This window comes from Ambystoma mexicanum, chromosome 2q, assembly GCF_040938575.1.
Source record: "Ambystoma mexicanum isolate Mex_15411 chromosome 2q, UKY_AmexF1_1, whole genome shotgun sequence".
NCBI lineage: Eukaryota > Metazoa > Chordata > Amphibia > Caudata > Ambystomatidae > Ambystoma > Ambystoma mexicanum.
Window position 1 is genome coordinate 105,436,160 of NC_090924.1, and position 19,151 is coordinate 105,455,310.

General features: G+C 45.0%; 1 protein-coding gene across 3 annotated transcripts in view; it reads left to right on the plus strand.

Annotated features, from left to right (window-relative positions):
- The window catches only part of C2QH8orf33 (chromosome 2q C8orf33 homolog), a 429,781-nt gene that overhangs the window by 89,865 nt on the left and 320,765 nt on the right, over window positions 1-19,151 (plus strand). For all 3 annotated transcript variants that reach the window (XM_069646956.1, XM_069646954.1, XM_069646955.1), the window contains exon 3: window positions 12,696-12,786. In XM_069646956.1, the coding sequence (XP_069503057.1) occupies window positions 12,696-12,786 (91 nt within the window). The remainder of the gene's footprint in view (window positions 1-12,695; window positions 12,787-19,151) is intronic.

Here is a 19,151-nt window from a genome sequence, read left to right on the forward strand (position 1 = left end):
CGGATTCTCCTCGGCGCGTTGGTCGTCCTCTACTTTCACTGGCGGGACAAAGCGGTCAACGTTGCGGGCAAGGGAGTCCTTGGATTCAAATGTTCTTAGGCAAAGGAGCGGGCGGCTACGGTCGTCGGCGGTACGGCATCAGGTGGTCCCACGGCTGGGCAACGCAACTTCGACAGGCCTCCAGCGGTTACACAAACCTGCAAACCCTGGTCGATGGCAATAGACTTCGACAGCGGCGAAGTCCGGGTGTTTTGCTTTGTTCTCCTCAGCGGTCTCGGATCGGCAGCCTTTCGAGGGTCTGACTTCCAGGGAGCTTCGGCGAAGGTTAGCGGTGCTCGATGGTCCCTCGGAGCACGGGAAGAGGGCGCCTTACCAGGTCCTCTCTCGGATCAGTCCTTGACGAGTTCAGCAGCTTTCAGATCAGGTCGAAGCAAATGCAACAGCAAGTCTTTGTCTTCCAGCTGGGCGTCGAGGATCCACAGTTCCAGTTACTCTTAAAGTGTAGACACAGCTTCTGAACAATTTCCAGTGGTGAGAGGTCCCCCGATATACTATCTTGTCTCCCATCCACACTGCTGGGTCACTCTCAGCAGCCAATCGTACAGAAGGGCATTCATGCAGTCAGTCAGCCAATCAGGCGCACAGTGCATTCAGGCCATCCTCCTCCCTCTCAGACACTCACAACAAGGAATGTGGATTGGGACAAGTACCCAGCCATTCAACACTACACACTGCATTCAGGCCAGTTTCGGGCAGGGCTGTCTCAGTCTTTGTCTCTCATACCAGAAACCAGACAGCCACAACAAGAAGTGCATATTGGTCACACACTCCATTCACCCAGGTCCCACCCGCAGGGCGTACCCACAACATACAGTCACTGGGAAGGCTCCAGTCAGTCTGGACTGGACTTCACAACAACACCATATATGGAACTTCCACCCAACAGCCAGTCAGGGGGAAGGGACAGAGTCAGGGCTTCCCATGACTTTGGGAAAACAAGGTAATAGGTAATAGCAAGAGGCCACAGGGGCCATCTTGTTATCCATCAGGAATCAACTGATTCCAATGGCAGGGCCTGGGTATCCCAAAATGGAGGATACTCAGCGCACCTGTCAAATTCAGCATGGAGCTGCCACCAGCCCATACCCTGGTCTGCAGGCCACCCACAGGGGCCCAAAAACATACACTAGGGGCACAGGGTTGTACCCCCACCCATGGGTGCCGTAAGGGTATCCCACGGGTCTGTTCACCAAACCAAAAGAGAGAGAGCTGCACCGCCAGGAGTCCCACATGAACTCCTGCGCGGAAAATATGACAGAACACACGATAAAAAGGCAGTAAAGGACAAGGATACGGAGGCCCTGTCCCGCCGATGCATTTCCAGCATCACAGTCCTTCTGGGGCTTTCCAAGGAATACCTTTACCTTTTCCAATCTTCTAGAAAGCGCTCCACACGTTGGATCAGTAGAGCAAGAGGCTTTGTTTCTTCCACTTCCCTCCTTACAAGAACATTCTTTTATTTGAGTGCTCTCTTGGTGTACTGTTGATTTCATACCTGTCCCACTCTGACATTCAAGTGGAGTCCTCTTTCATTGCAGTGATAAAAGGTCATAAGAGTCCCAAGAAGGAATTATATTCTTTTCGCTTTGAAGCATCATTTTGAAGAGCTTCTACATTTGAGCACCATCCAATTTGGGATTTGCGTGTTGTTCTTTATATTTGTCTTAAACCTTTTGAACTCCTGGCCCCCAGTGATCTTAAACTGGTGACCCCAGAGATTGATGTTTACTATTACTTATGCTCAGAGTTCTAGTGGGTTGCATGCTCTTTTTTTTTCTGTGACCCCTCTACAGTTTTTCTTTGACACAGTTTTGCTCCAAATGCTTCCTTCCCGACCATAGGATAATTGCTCCTTCCATCTGTCCTCTGAATTGGAGAGAACATTCCATTTCCTGTATGTCCAGTACTCTTTAGGTATAGTTTACATAAATTAAGAACACCTAGACTTCAGAAAGCACTTTTGTGACCTAATAATTCTCTGACTCTAATATCGAGGGTTAATATTACCCAATTGAACTGTATTCTGTTCATCACCCTCACTATGAAGAAAGACTGACTTGACATGGAAGTGATTCAAATTTGGGATACGCGTGTTATACAAGGATCTTCGCAGCAAGCGCATAATGACCCACTAAGCTGTCTGGCAAGGTATGGTGGCCATTTTATGGACAGGCAAGCTTCCAAGGTCTGTGCGTCTCATTAGGTGGCATCAAGCTTCCAAGGTCTAGGCGTCTCATTAGGTGGCATCTTGCATCATAGATATGTATGCCAGGGTTGCAAATACTCTTCCTGAATGGATCTACACTGGTGCTAAGAGGTCCGTGGTGGCTTATATTGTTTGCTAGCACCACGTCTCTGTAGTTGAAATCTATTGGCCAGCCTTGTTGCCATGGAAATATTTACTGTAAAATGCTGTATATAAATATTGGCAAGTGATATAGTATGCTTAAACATTTTGTAAGCTTAACTCCAAGGGGTTTGGCTCCAGATCAGCCGCTCAGGATAGCCACAACTTTCTGCAAACAAATTTGGTTAAAACGGGCACATATATATAGGTGACCTTCCACAACATCAGAACTTGCATGTTTTAAAATCTTAACATGTGTCTGAATTTAGGGGGGCTGGGTCTACCGCCGAGTACACATTATTCACTGTTTTATTAACCCCACACACAGTGTAGTTAATCTCATGCATACTGTACTGGTTGGTAATGTTCGTGCTTGGTCTCTTCTTGTGTAGAACCCGCTGTCCATTGTCCAATAGACGGAACAAACTGCAAAAGAACTGGGGCTGCTTGTGCATCTCATGCGCCCGTTTTTGCTGCATATAGTATGTTTCTGGAAACTGTCCAGCTTCCGGGAACCCTATGACTTTGTGGTAGGGGGTCTTGGTAGGGGCACAACATACTAGCAGTAAAAGTGACATAGATAAGTAATGTGTACTTAATACCACATACTCAACGTGGTCTCTGTTATTTCCTTCACTTTGTTGTCACAAAGAAAATCAGCTTTGCCTGCTCTCTGTCGGTTAGGTTAATATTGCTACTCTCTGCCCCGCATTAAGTAGAGTGTTCCTTCCATCACTCTTTTAATGGGATCTCTCCTCTCTTGGTTTAAAATCAGTGCCAATTTCTTTTCTACTTTGCAATATTTGTCATTGATCTAGTTTGCATGCTCTCATGATGATGCTAACCCTGTCAGTCCGCCTCACCTCCAGTGGGCACATGCTTACACTCTTCTGTGCCCGAGGGTTTGTATACATCACTCTTTGTACCCTTTTATTCATAGCTCTAAATGAGGACTTAAAGGAATGGTTTGGTAAAAAAATGTTATTGCCCCTACGGGTCAGCCATTTTTTTTTTAAGCCTAAGTCGCTCGATTTTAGAAAAATCTCCTATGGACCTTACCCGAGTTTTCGTCCATTAAACGCACGCAAAAACAGGCATCAGGGAGCTGCCATTTTGTGATAATCCTGTCATTTCCCCCATCGTCCTGGCTGACCTGCTTTTGTGGTACTAAATCATATCCCCCGCCCCTGAGCCTGTCTTCAGCAGACGCGTACCGCCCATTTCACAACGCCAAAGCACGTCTTGTGTCAACATTCGCTCCGCTTCAGCTAATGATGTGTCGCCATGGAAATGGCAGGACGCCCCTTTCCTCAATAATTATAAACAGACCGTTTCACAACACACAGCAGCAGATTTCCAATTCCATTCCTCTCTCTGTGTTACTTTTAGTATTCTGTGACTTGTTTCTGTGCTCTGGTCCGCTACCTTTGTTGCTTGTAGCCCGTGTGAACAGATACCAGTACCACCGCTATAAATTATTTTAGTTTGTTTAACACACAATGGCTACAATAATGCCCTACATGTACGAGCCCGAGTATACCAAGGAGGAACTACTGGAAAGGGAAACACGCGAAAACGATGGTTCTTCGGACGGCAGTTGAGAGGACGATTCAACAGCTGAAGAGCCTGGACCTAGTCGCATGGACGGTGTTTCCACCTGTTGCACATGCAATCGGTGCGAGCTAATGCCAACCGAGGACGAGAACTGCTGCTGCTGCTGTGAAAACTCGGGATGCGTGGCCTACATTTCGGAAGGCGAGCCACGACCGCAATGCATCACCGAGCTGCCAGACTTTAGGGCAACCTGCCTCACACGGTCCGTGTTGAGGATAATGATGGTGCTTATGCACGAACTTCGCGCAACTGTTCGTCCTCGTAATCCGAGTAATCAGTAAGTATACTCTGCTTGTCATGCCACTCCTATTTCATGGTCTTCTACTATATCCAAAATTACATATACATATCATTGTAAGGCATGAAAGTCGTTCAATAGGGTGCAGTGTCTAGATAGCATTTGTCCGAGCAGAATGCCATTAGTTACAAGAATTGTCATTGGCAGCAAACGTTTATTAAACTTATCTTTGTCATTTAAAAACAGTTTGTTTCATTCCGTTTCACAGGTGGTACAGGCTGGTGGCCTATCGTTCCTTTAAATGGTGGCTTCACGGGAGGCTTGGACACCGCGTTCGAAGAGTAATACCCGCCTGTGCCGTTCATGCCATAAGAGAAACGTTCCCGAGTGACAGCGGTCCGTACAGGGGATTTTCTCTCACTGTGCTGCAACCTGACCTGTACAATGTGTTAAGTCTTGTATTTTTGTGTCATCAAAATAAGATGCAAAATAAAACACCACATATATTTTAACAACGGTTGTTTCGATTTTTTAAATCAATCAAGTGTGTCTCCATTCAAGGATGGACGTCAGACATCTGTGCTCCGAATGGGTGAAGGTCAGGTCGCTGTGAAGCAGGGTGGTCACTATCTAAGCTAACATAATATATTCTCAATAATGCATGCAGGTATTGAGGACACGTTTGTGGAGATGAATAAGCTATGTGCTTAGTTCAGGCTGGTTCACATGCAGGACAGTGATCTCAGAGGAAGAGTGATGTGTTACATTTATTAGCTGTTGCAAATACCTCTGGAGTTTTCCATTCAGAGTGGGAACGAGGGTGGGGGCCATGTGCTCTGCGCAGTGAGGCCTGGTCACCAAGATGGATTGGAAAGGGGGTACAAAAATGGATGCCCCGTGTCCTGCTCAGTGGTCCCATCTACGCGAATGTCAACCAAAGTTAACATCACATAAGGGCAAGGGGCGAACCCACTACTGGAGGCACTTGGTCTGAGTTTCTACTGAGAAGTAAAAGGATGAGAGGGGCCTGATGGCCCCTTGCTCCCACACACTTGCCTGCATGCCCACCGGCCCATTCATCCCACTCCCTCTATCAAAGGCGGTTCGCACCCGGGGATGAGCGCTGGCATGGGGGGGCTGTCACAGGCGCAAACGGCCAAGGTGCCAAACAGCATGTACACTTCAAAAGGTACCCCACGCCCAGGGGCCATCCCTCCCATGGCCTCCTCAGACCCCGTGTCTCCAGGCAGGCCGCCCCCCTGGAAACCACATAATACCACCACATACACATGTCATTCATTCACAAACACACCCCTGTTTCTAATACTTTATAAACCACTTGATATGTTTCATGAGAACATATTTGTGCTTTGCAAATCAACCCCTGAACCTTCTACCTAAGAAGCACTGAGATCTATGCTAATCTGCTCCTCGTCATGCTATCTGTGACCGTTTCGAGCAAACTCGTCAGTGTGCTTGCTACCTGTGGCCATCTACCTGTTCTCCTGCAACATACTGCTTGGCCTGCTGAATCCAACTGTTCGTTGGTCAAGGTAAGGCCATGTATCCTACTCATATTTCGGTCATTTTTACATTTCTATCTATTTGCGATTACAGTACCCAATAGAGCTATGGTCATTGGTCTCATTGCTATTGACTTGAGTTTCAATTGTTATGCTATCAATAGATCTATTTATTTTCATCTGTGTCAATTGTCATCGAATTGCATCCTTCGGGGGTCCAGTCTATAATGTAAGCATGTTTCCTTTTCGTGCAAGACAGAACATCCAAGGGACGAGTCACATGTTCAGAGTTTAGTCACAACATTTAAAACATTTCTGTAACTTATGCAAATACTAAGCCGCACATGATGAACTGGTATAGTTCCGGCGACCAAAACAAACCTTGCATTGAGCATGGTATGGTTCATTTACTTTTTTATGACATTTTTATTCAGCAAGGTTTTATAATAATCTTGATATTTACTTTTCAGAATTTTCAACAATGCCTGCCTGTTCGATTAGCGGTTGCCCTTTGAAGACCCATGCTAAATCTGAAGGCACTACAATGCATGTATTCCTGAAAACTGTTGATCGAATAAGAGAATGGGTCAGACATTGCGGATATCCACTGGATGAGCTGGAAAGTAGAGTCCAACAAGTCTTAGAGGACAAGAGGGGTGATCAATACCGCATCTGCAGCCGGCACTTTTCCTCGAACCTGTATGCCACATCTTGGGTAACAAAGAAGAATAAACGGCGAACGACGCGAAAATTGCTCGCAAACGCTATTCCAACTCTATTCGTCCACATTCCGCCAGTGGTGAGTCAAGTGTCCGGATTTAGCTTTAGGCCTTGTGGTAGTGTGTAGGTAGCCGAATTGATTAATTGATATTTTAGGTGTTGTGTCCCTTGTAATACTCCCTTGTAATAATTTCGATATTGATATGAGTGTATAGCTTTTTGAACAATGACATTTATCAATAAATTATTTTTCGATTTTATAACCCCCAAAGGAAATCTATTTATGGGCACAGGGAACTGTACTATATTGAGCATTTTCAATAGCATTATTCTCAAGTATTCTGTCGGTTTACATGGCAATTTTTTATTATTTGCATTTCATTATCAAACAATAATTTACCTTTACAACTGCTTAACTATCCACTGAATCTGAAGTAAGAACATTCTACATCCGTGACATGCCCGCAGCTATCAACCACTTCTAGCGCGTATCAGGTAATCATACTTGGCTATTCCGCTGCAGACTTGTTTTATGCATGTCAAGTAATAGTTTTTATGTATCGTGTGATTATTTTACCAATTGTTTGGTTAGTGCTTTCCAATTGATATACACCTTGGTTGTCGTCCCCTGGTGTTTGTTTTCAGTTATAATTAGTGTTATCCATACTAATGCAAGTACTGTCTTTCAGGGAGATGCTGAAGCGTCCACCACATTGACAACAGCCCTAGATGTTCTTCAACAGCACAAGGTATGGATACTGACGGCTCCATCGACCGTGATCATCAGGACTGGAACACTTGTCGTTTGATTGTTCTACACCATATTTCATTTGTGGTTAGCCATTGATATGTACCTGTGCGGTCGACCCCAAGTGTGTGTTGTGTTTTCAATATTATAATCCTTACTAATGCAAATACTATGTTTCAGGCAGTTGTTGAAGCGTCAACCCACGCACTTGATGCAGAGCCTGACATTCAAGTAATTCCAGGGGAAGCGGGACCATGCGGATACGAATCGGCGCAACAGCTTTCGGAAGTGCGCACCACATTTACAACATCCATAGATATTCTTCAGCAGCACGAGGTATGGATACAGACAGCTCCATCGAGCGTGATCATATAACGTGATTCCATTTGCTATACTTTCTTCCCTATTAACGCAAGTACTGTGTTTCAGGGAGACGATGGAGCTTCCACTACAATCACAAGATCCCATTTAGATGATGCAGATGTAAAGAAATCGGAGAAATAAGTCGATTAAATCTGATCATATTTAACTATTCCTTGATTCTTTTAGACAATGCAACATTTTTGGTTATCTCTTTATATGTACCTGTGCCGTCGACCCCAAGTGTGTGTTATGTTTACAATATTGAAAACCATATTAGCGCAAGTACTGTGTTTCAGGGAGTTGCTGATGCCTCCTCTTCAATACAATCATTCGTGGCAGTCCATGCAGAGCCAGCGGTATGGATACCGACCACTCCATCGAACTAGGTCATCAGAGCTCGAATACTTGTCGTTTGATTGTTCCACACAATGTTTAAATCGTGTTTGGCTATTGAGATGTACCTGTGTGTTCGTCCTCATGTGTGTTTTATGCTAACAATATTTTGATACACAGTAATGAAAATACTATGTTTCAGGGAGTCGATGGAGCCTCATTCCGTGCTGTCTATGCGGATTCAGAAAATATAGTCGTTGCAGCGCAAGAGGAAGGGGAGACATGCGGATACGAATCGGAGCAACAGCGTGCAGATGTTGGAGGTCGAGTCAAAAAAGTTGCAAAGAAAAGAAACAAAAATAAGGTTAGTTACAAACAGTTCATAACTTTAGAAATGTTTTTGTGCTGGGACTATTTTATGTTTTTTTCCAGTCAATTGTACTATACTTTATCTTGTGTTTTAAACTGAACATCCCTTTTCCAATCTATCCTCTAGTTACCCGTGGGTGTCCGAACCATACATACACAGACAGTGAAGCGAATGAGAGATGTTGCTTGCCAGACCATTTACACTATGGAGGAACTATTAATTCAGACGCGGCATATTGAGACTCGAGATGCCCATGTCCAATGGCCAGAACATGAAATGAATGTGTCCGGAGAATCCAGCAAAGTTGTATTGGACCATTGCTACAGTGCGACCGCACCACCACAACAACAGGATATTGGATGTATTGAAGATAGCTCTGAAGTAGTCGCAGATCAATTCACACAATCTACACCCGCCAAAAAATTGCCACCAAAAAAGCTGTCGACATTGTTGTGTTCTCCCATCAATGTTGAAGTAGCAGATGTTGAAATGACAGAGAATGAACCAGCAGCAGCATTCACCAACGCATCAGAACTTGATAGCAGCGATATTTTTTTCAAATGTGGTGATATGTCCTCAACGTCACAGGCCGAAACAACTTTGACGCCGGTTGACAGTCTAATGAAAGAGGGCAAATGCATAGTATTCGACAGTTGTTTGATGAATATTATAAGTATGCTGAAATGTGGGCATTCTGTTAGAGGGAAAGTATGTGGGAAGCCATTGATTCATGTCACTCGTCAAATAAAAGGCAGTAACGTCAAAATAAATGCCGCCTGTAGATTAAATCATACGTTCTCATGGTCTGCACAACCGATGCTGGGGAAACTGCCAGCAGGCAATCTACTGTGTGCAGTTGCATCACTTTTTAGTGGGTCCAGTTTTAGAAAGTTAGTCTTTCTTTCAGTTTGTGGGACTCCATTTCATTTCAAAATCGCAGTACTACAAATACCAACATGATTATCTGTTTCCGGCCATTAGTGATGCTTGGAAAATTGAACAATTGTCTGTAGCAAGTACATTCGAAGGAAACGATTCAGGCTAGCTGGTGATGGACAGTGCGACAGCCCTGGATTTTCTGCCAAGTACTGCACCTACCACTTTCAGGACATGGATAGTAAGAAAATTGTGAGTTCGGTGGTCGTGCAGGTAACACAATGTACATCCTCAGTGGCCATGGAGAAACTAGGATTTATAAAATCAGTGCAATATCTACAATCGAGGGGAATGCACATCGACCTCATAGCCACGGACAGACACTTTTCAATTGCCAAGACAATGAGAGAGCAGTTCCCACATATTAAACATCAATTTGACGTATGGCATCTTGCTAAATCAATCAATAAGAAAATCTCGGCTGCAGGGAAAAAAAAAGGTTTGGAAAGTATTTCAGAGTGGTCCCAGTCTATCAGCAACCATCTTTGGTGGAGCTCCAAAAATTTGTGAAGTGTTAGTGGAAATACTACTTGAAAAATGGCGGTCACTGATGCACCACTGTAACAACGTGCACCGCCGGTCAGAAAACCTACATTTCCACCAATGTGAACATGGCCCTTTGTCCCCAGTGGAGGCACGGAAGAAGAAGTGGTTGATTCCATCTTCGCCGACACACAAAGCCATTGAGAAGCTTGTTTTCAATAAAACTCTATCAAGAGATTTGAGGGGACTGACAGAATTCTGTCACACAGGATGTTTGGAGGTGTTCCACAATATGTGCCTAAAGTACAGGCCAAAGCGCTTGCATTTCAGCATACAGAGCATGAGACATAGGACTCTACTTGCCGTCTTGGCCCATAACGAGAATCTCAGCAGTGAACAATCTAAGACTACGGGTAATGTAAGGATGCCTCGCTACACTAAGGCCTTTTCAAAAAGAAGTAAGCAATGGGTGATCAAACCAGTCTATGAGGAAATGGAGTTCGACTTTGTCAAAAGCCTTATTGTTGCTGTATTAGAGAAGCACAGATATGGAATTTTGAACGTTTCTGTGCAGAGCACTGATCCATTGCAACTGTGCCATGTCCACCCAAAGGAGAACTGGTTGTGAAGTACAAATCCCGGTTTAAATAATTGTAATACGATTGTCTTTTTGTAAATAAATGTTATTGTACAGTGTACATACAGTATGCTAACCCTAACCCCTACCTTCACCATCCTGGGTGGCGAACAACCTGGGTGTCATCTTTGAATTCTCTCTCTAGTCACCTCATATTGCTGACCTTGTCTATATGTGTGTGTATGTATTTTTGTTGATGTAACTAATTTTCGCAATCTCATGTAAATGCTGCGCACTGTTAACCGAGTGGAGGCTTGCGTTAAATCTCACTTTCAACTCAACTCATCGGGTACTTTATACTTTCCCTAACCTTCCCCAAAAAATTAAAAGTCTCAATAGTTATGGTTCCTTGGGGCTGCAAAGCTCGCAGACAACGAGGACAAAATTGGGGGCCTTAGAACGCGCCAAGCGAGCTGTTGCAGATGGGAGAGAAGCCAGTTTGCATTTGCACATTGAGGCGCAGTACATAGATGGATTCGAAACTTCAAGTTCTCACAGATGGCTTTACTACGGGATGTTGCAAAGAAAGAATGTATGCTCATTTCTAGTGAAGGTCAGCGGCTTTGATTTTCAGCTCGCGGCATGAAGAGGCCCACAACTCGCACTGGCAGTATAAGGTTCTATTGTTTTTTGACCTTGAGAGACAGGGAACATGCCGAAAGAACTTCATTTGAAGGGGGGGTGCAATAACGTAAGAGACGATAAGACAGTAAATTCTGAAACTAGACCGAGTTTCATGTTAGTTCAGTATACGAAAAATCGTTGTCAAGAGCACAATGGGATTTACGGACTGCATTACGCAGAGACACAATGGAAATTGCAAATATAATGTAAGTAACTCTTTAGACGCTTTTATACCGGAATGAAGAATTAATGAATGGATGCATGAATAAATGAATGAATGAAGAGCTAGGAAAACGTTTGTGGGATCATCCTTGTAGTGGCCACATGGGCATCCAGGTCCACATTCCACACGCATGTAGACAAACAGTCGTTTCTCATTGTGTGCTAACCTCGATTTATTTCGTTACTTTTTGCATTGATTTTAGAGCCAAACATACTCCATTGCACTATCCTTGAAAGCAAATAGTTTCAGCTCGGCCGTAATAAATAAAATGAATAATATTAATAAAGATCGGCTGGTGAGACTAATTATAATTTTTATGTTTTCAAAACGGGTATATCCTTCCCTACTGCGACTGCCACCAGTTTCAGACCCCGGCAGACGGCTTCTTCAACCGCCAGCTGCAGCTTCTTGTCAACAACTGCACCACTTTGACGATCTTATGGGACGATCGTCAAGGGCCCATATGCCCTTACACGGTACCAGCGGCTAGAAGCAACATATCAACCTTTACGCTGGCCTAGTGCCTACTTGATGGAACAGCCTTGCGGTTCACCGTGCGACCAAAGTGCTTCTTTTAACAAAAACCAACACCCTGTGTACCATAAAGGAACAGCGCGTGACTCACGATAAAACGGAACAGTTTTTGGGGATAGAGATAAAAGAAAATAAATGGCATTCCGAGTTAATATGGCAATTGCTGAATATTATATAAACATTAATGTCAAATAAATGTACTTTACCAAATGTACCGTGTTGCTGTTTGATTTTAAAGTACAGTTTCATATTCCGAATTGTGGCGCGCTGTGTTGTGAGTTCATCTGTGTTGGTTTCCGGGTTCTGTGTGAAGTCGCGTAGAAGACGACTGGGCGCGTTTGCCTACGCAGCACAGAAACGTCACGGAGAGGCGGGGAATATTAATGTTTTGATAATGTCAGGCTCAGGGGCGGTGGATATGATTTAGTGCTGTAAAAGCAGGTCAGCCAGGGCGATGCGGCAAGTGATAGGATTATCACAAAACGGCAGCTGCCTGATGCCTGTTTTCGCGTGCGTTTAATGGACGAAAACTCAGGTAAGGTCCATAGGAAATAGTTCTATAATAGAGCGACTTAGGCTTAAAAACACATGGCTCACCCGTAGGGGCAATAAAATGTTTTTACCGAACCATTCCTTTAACATGAAATGGCCTGTCAGTCTTCTAGACTTTTCTGGGTACACTACTATCCTACTTGCATTTCCCATTTACCTTTTATGCTGACTGTCGCCTTTGAGCTTGCTTGTGATCACAACATTAGCTGCCCTCTCGATTGGTGCTTTTTTTCCATGAATTCTAATTTGAGGGATCTTTTTATGTAAGTTTTTTGGCTAAGGTTTTATAACAAAAAGTTATTAATCAGTCCTTGTATTCTCTCCCTCTCCCTCTCTCCCTCTCTCCCTCTCTCTCTCCCTCTCTCCCTCTCCCTTTCCCTCACCCCAAAGGCTCCAGAGGGCACTTTTCAGGATGACCTGGATTGGTGTATTCAACAACTGGAAACTGGTCTCCTGCGTCAGAATCCCACGCCCCAGCAAGGTATTCCCTTTCTTCTTTGCATTGTCTGACATCTTTCCTACTACATGTAACCCCAGAAGTTGGGCAAAGAGTATACAGTAGATTCAGCTGGAACCAAAATAATAAGCCATCTGCCTGCACCGCTCAGTATATGGGCTTATTTTTGGTTGGTGCTTCAGAGGACTACTCTAAACTACCTGAAGGAAGGCTGCACTGGTGTAGTGGCTTTTTGCCAGTTTCTAAAATTAGGTAGGAGATGGCTGTGTGTGCAACTTTAAGTATACTATGTGGAGTCTGGGCTCCCTCAACCATTTTCTCTGATCCTCCCGATACTGTGCCCAATGGTACCGAACTGAAAAATAGCCTTCACGCAGAAGAGTTATTTTTTTTTCTGTTTCCAAATGTCAGAATCCTTTTACCGTTTCACCAAAGGAGCCCTCAACTATCGAACTCGCTCTATCCCTCTGCGTAAACTGGGGTTGTTTGGGTGGGAGGGGGGACAACCGCCTGTATCCACACTCACCCCTACCCATCCCCAAGGTGTGTGGGGTTTGAGGGCCCGCCTGTATTCACAGTTCGCCCGCACCCCTCCCCGAAAGGCTTACCACTCTGAATGTGAACTGCCCTGTTTCCATTGCTCTTGTGGTATATCACTTACCCAGCGACGATGCAGCTTGCATGGCATGCAGCCCCATCTGCACAAACTGCACCCACCAGCACACCCATTATTCATGTTTGCATGCCTGCGCCGAGTTGTGACCCTCTGGCCCAATACTCTATGGTCAATAAGCTTGGGTGCATTGGGCACCATCGATCTATTCATCTAAACCTATTTGAATGTTATTGCTTTGGAGAGGGCGCATTCCACGTTGTTTCTGGAATACTGGCGCCCCGTGAGTCATTTATTAAAATGTTTTTTAAAAACTACCCACCCAATTAGTCTTTAAAAATAAAAGGATGCCTGTCCTATTAAGATGCTAAAAAAAAAAAACACTTTTGGGTTTGGGGTAGAAACATTTATTTTACTTAAATTGACATAAAGAAAACCTGTTTTACCTATCGGTATGCTTTTTTATTTAAAAACAAATGTGGAGATGTTGTCTTGGCCCAAGATGGTGTAGAGCTATGAAATGGTACTTACAGCTCTAGTCCCCAGTAGATGCTCTAACTTACAGCAGCCAGTGAAATCCCATCACTTAATAAGAGTGTCGACTGGCAGGAACATCGATTGTTGTCATATGTAATGCATGGGTGCATGAACACAGAACTGTGATTGTTGATGTCACATGGAGGAGAGATGAAGTGTCCACCACTGAGGTATGATGTTTGCTTGAGTTTGGGTGTTCGAAGAGTGACAGATGGTGACCTGGAGAGATTTGACTGATGTGCCCGTGCTTGTTTCCATCTTACAATGTACGGCATGGGTCCCACTTACCTAGCATGAATGGAAAGAGGATTTGTTTGTTATAGGCAATGTTCAAATAAGGTGGAACACTAGTAGAGCTGCTGTCCATCATGCGCTGCTGATATCGCTAGTCTGAACATATGAACACATCTCTGCACAAGCGATTGTCTGTTTATTCTGACCGTTTATTTTTTCTTGGGTGTAATTGCATACTTTTAGGGAGTAAAACCGACTAGTACTTCTGTTTATCTGCAGAGCTGTGCGCTAAACAGCAGCTTAAAGAAAATCAAAAAAGATATATTTGAAATAAGATTCCTGAGTCGAAGGAATATAATAAGATCGACATGATTGTCTATCAGAAGGTAAATGGCCACCCTTGAAACACGGAAGATACAATGGACGTTTCCCAAAAGGCGACGAGCTTTGGGTTGCTCTCCTAGTTTTATGGGTTGCCTTAATCATCGGCCTCAGGAGAGGGCATTTCTTGCACGGTCCGCTGTAAAGATAGTGGGTTTGCAAGGCCTTGGGCGTCCTTCCCGGATCCAGTTGTTGCCATATAGGGCGAGTCTGTCCCATGTGATAAAGTACCCTGTCTAACTAGCACGGTAGATTGTGGCGTCACCAAGGAGAGCAGGTGCAGCTCCAAACAACGTAATGGCCGACCCCGGGGGCATCAGTGGTAGGGTTCCCTGGATTAACCCACCATGCCACGGGGTCTGCAACACGGGTAACGTATTGGGCACTGTAACTTCCTGAAGCAGGGTCTGTGCTCAATAAATACCCTATTAATAACCTTTTTTAAAAGACCCATTTATGCATTCAAGATACAGTCCAATCTCTGCGCTGGCTGGAAGTGCGCCATATCCCGATGGGTAACACTGGGCCCCTCACCATGACAAAAAAGCAGGCAGAGGACCCCCTCACAGTTATTCAGGAATTACCTATGTTAAGGCAGTTTTTGTACAATCCACTGTGAGGGCCTGTACTACTACTAACTCTGTGGTGGGGCAAAAACACCCAGACAAAAAGAAAGCCAAACCTCTCTTTAAGGTAGTCAGTGTGGCTGAGCAATCGGGCTTAACAAGGGTAGCAGGCTGACACAAAGGAACAATTAGTCCAAGCACTTACCCATAGGAAAAACACCACAATGATATATTGAAAAATATATACATTTATTATAAAACTCTATCGAATCAAGTAAGTACTTCAGCACAAGTAACACACACATTATAAACATGCACAGTGTATTCTAAAAACAGTGAAGTCATTTAGGACACTAGTCCCCCTATACTTAAATGTGTGTCCACTGTGTAAAGATAGGCACACACCATTTAGTGACAAGTGGGTGGAGAAAAATTGAACCAATCATTACTTTCACACTGATCCCTAGTGCCAGCACAAACAGTATATTATCCTAAAACACCCAACCCCATTGTGTATTATTTTGCAGATCCAATACCTGATGATAGGGTCACAGCATATTAAAACAAGGAGTGGGAAGAAAAGGGAACCAGACATTCAAGGGGTGGAAAGAAAATGGACCAGACAATTAAACTTAACTGCAGGAGTGGGTGGATCCTACAATAATTCCTTATGGAAGCGAAATCAGGACGAATATACGCCCTGGACTGCTCCAGGTCCCGATGTGCCATATAAGGCATAAACTTTCGCTAGATCCATTTTGCATTTTCAGGCAAAATGAGAAGGTGTATGACCTAGTCGGAAATGGGGGCTGGGTTGGGATAGTCTGGCCCCAATCCACACCCAAGCCAGGCATATCTGGTGTTTGTAGCTGTCCGTGATTGGACAGTCCTTACCTGTTTGAATGGTGCAGGTCCTTGCCATTCGTGGCCTGGAGCAGCTCCCAAACTGAATTTGAGAAAAGAAGACGAGTTCTGGAGCACTTTCTGAGATGATCAGCCACTGAGCCATGACCCTAAAGAAGCAGAGCCTAAGCTGGAGACGCGGAAGATTGCTGCCGAGGATGACTAGCATTTCCAAAGCTAAGACCTGGTACAAAGGAACGACTTGTGGCCCAAGACCATCTCTCGTGATGATGCTCTTCAGAATGAAAAGGCAGCTTCCAGGAGCTAAGTCCTCCACTTCACCACAAATTTTGCCTGCTGCCCCCTAATCGTGGGGAAATGTGCTGCTGCTTTACTCTGCCATGTCCTGGGGGTCTCCTTTTATCATGGGACCTGCAGTGGCTGCTGTGCTGAATTGTCTGAAATCATCCTGCTAAAAGACTTTCAGAACTATTATTTCAAAATGTGGAATCATCGTTTAGTTAAACCAAGCCTCAAGCAAACTTCAGCCACTGCACCTGCAACCACTGAATCTACATCCACGGGCCCAATTGCTGAAGTAAGTGGTATGGGCGACTGAGTAGTGCCATAGGGGTGGTCAATCAGAAAATTGAAGTAAGAACACAAATCTGCATACCTGATTTTTGGGCTCCCTCCTGCTATAGGAATTGTGTGGGTACAAATTCCACTCCCAAACTCTCCCTTGCCTTATCGTGATCAGTGGAGTTCTGGCCAAGGAATCCTCATCCCTAAGAACAATGACCTAACTTCCATACTCCAAAGGTGCATTATTCATTAACTGTATAAAATGTATTGACTTTACCAAAGTTTGTTCTAGGGGACTTTCAAGTCTTCTTGCTCAGGTTACTTACCTGGAATCTTGACTCTAAGGTGTGTCACAGATGGTCTCAAGAACACACCAACTCACAAAGACAGTTCAAGTGGTTTTATTTACGGAGGAGTCAGGGCTCTTCAAGGGCCAGCCTTCTCTCTTGTCAAAAGATGGAGTTTCCCTCCCCAATCCAGGCGACCCTTAGATGGGATGGCCTCTAGAGATCAGTACTATCTAACAACTGACTAACTCAAGGTGATGGCCTAATGACTAATGACTAACTTAATGGTCATTAATGGTTTAGTGCCTTTCAGCCACCCAGGCCCCGCTTGATCTTATCCTTCCATGCTCTGCCTTTCCTCTCCCTACACCTCTGTCACTCTCACTATTCTCCTCCTACTCTCATCCACCCACCATCACTCGGCCCTCTCCCTCTTACGCTCTCCTCTGTCTCTCATATGTTACTTTCTCCACTTTCTACCTCCACGCTCAGATGTAGCTCCTTGTTACTCCCTCTCTGTCTCCTCCACACTACTACAACCCTCCTCACCACACAACTATTACTACTTAAACTACTACTCACCTCTCCACTCTACCACTATTACTCCTTTCACACTACTACTACTCTGTCCACACCCTCTCCATGTCACCCACCTTTCGCTTCTCCAGTCACCCTACTTTCACTACTCTCTCACTACTACCACTCACTTACTTTTCCTGCACACTCAAGCACCACTTTTTCCCACAACCAAAACTTCACCTTTCACATTCCTTAAATAAGTCTCCTCCATGCTCCTCTGCCCTGTCCTTCCTCTGCCTATTCTCTGGGTCCTCCTGCTCCCCACCTGTCATGAAGCAACCCTGGCGGTTGTGGCAAGTTGGAGAATGGGTTGTAATACTTGCATTATTAGCGGGAAGCTTCACTCTACAACCACTCTTAACCTAAGCCAGAGATGCGGTCTAGTACTCGAGCAAGAAGGCCGCCGACGCATTACGGCGTTACTATAACTACACGCCGGGTCCCATTTCTATGCGTCGTATCTTTCTTCCTTGGTACCCTGCTGCTGCACTTCTCGCAGTTACACCCCCGTTGGAATTGCCCTTTGGAAATCCTGACCACCTAATATCATCTTTCTTTCTCTCTTGTGTTTTTTGCCTTCAGTGCTCTCCCTTCGTCCTTCCGTCTATTGGTTTAATCCGAGGCTCGATCTCGGCTGGTACTCGCCCTCGGCAGGTATGTCTTGTCTGTCTTCACCGGTTTTGCCGCTTACCTTGTTTTCTCCTTTTCTCGCGTGACGGACAGAGTCTCTCGTCTGGTCCGTACTTTCATCTTCTATTCTGTGCTCCTGCACAACCTGGAGCCACTCTGGTATTCTCGCTTTTACCTTGATTTCCTTGTCTTTGTTTACTATTTCCTTACCTGCTAAACAGAGACAATTTACCTTTCTGCCGTGGTTCCATTCGTCTTCCTCTGCTCCCACGTTGGAGCGCAGCACCGCCTACAGCAGTCTAGGAAATTCCTTACTTGAGTGGTATTACGACTCCAGCATCGCACCCCAGCCTCACGGACACTTGTACAGTTCTGAATACCATCTGGAACAACATACTTGCAGTGTTTTTTTGACTAGATCTTTTTCCCTGCACTTGAGGCCGGCTCCCTGGGGTCCCCTTTGGTCAGGAATCTGCATCCTGCCAAGGTGGCCTCCGGTGGAGCCCGTCCTTGCCTAGATGAAAAGAAGGTTAAGAACAAGAAGGGTAAAACAGACAAGAAGACCCAGAGAAGAGAAACATCTGAGACCCTGACCAACTCTTCGGAGGAGAGCGGTGAGGAGGGGTCACAGGTATGGCTCCCCTGATTCAGCCTAGGCTGACGCCACCCTTGACCTCTCCCAAATTACACACACCTTTCTGTTTCCTGTCTTCACTTTTATCCTCCCCTTACTTCTTTTCAGCCGTTTTCCTTTGCTGTTTCCTGAGCCAATCACGGACTGCTCTTTTCCCTGGGAAATTGGTACAAGTAAAGCTTTTAAAAGGGACTTGAGTCCTGCCCCTTTTTTGGAAGCTGATCCACCAGTTTCACACCATGACCGCACGCCAAAGTTAATGTCCCAGTTTGTGTTAAGATCTTCCAGTTTGGAATTGCCAGTTCACCAAGGACACAGCACCACAGCCTTTACATGGATGACTAACATGTCTTTATGGGGGAAAGACCCTATAGATGCTCTGAGCTCTGTCTTGCAACGGCATGGAGTGCATATAACATGGTCTCTCTGCACGGTCTGGCTCTGCTGCTTTTATCCACACCAGCATACTATCTCTTGTGCAGGCTGGCCTCTCCCCAGCT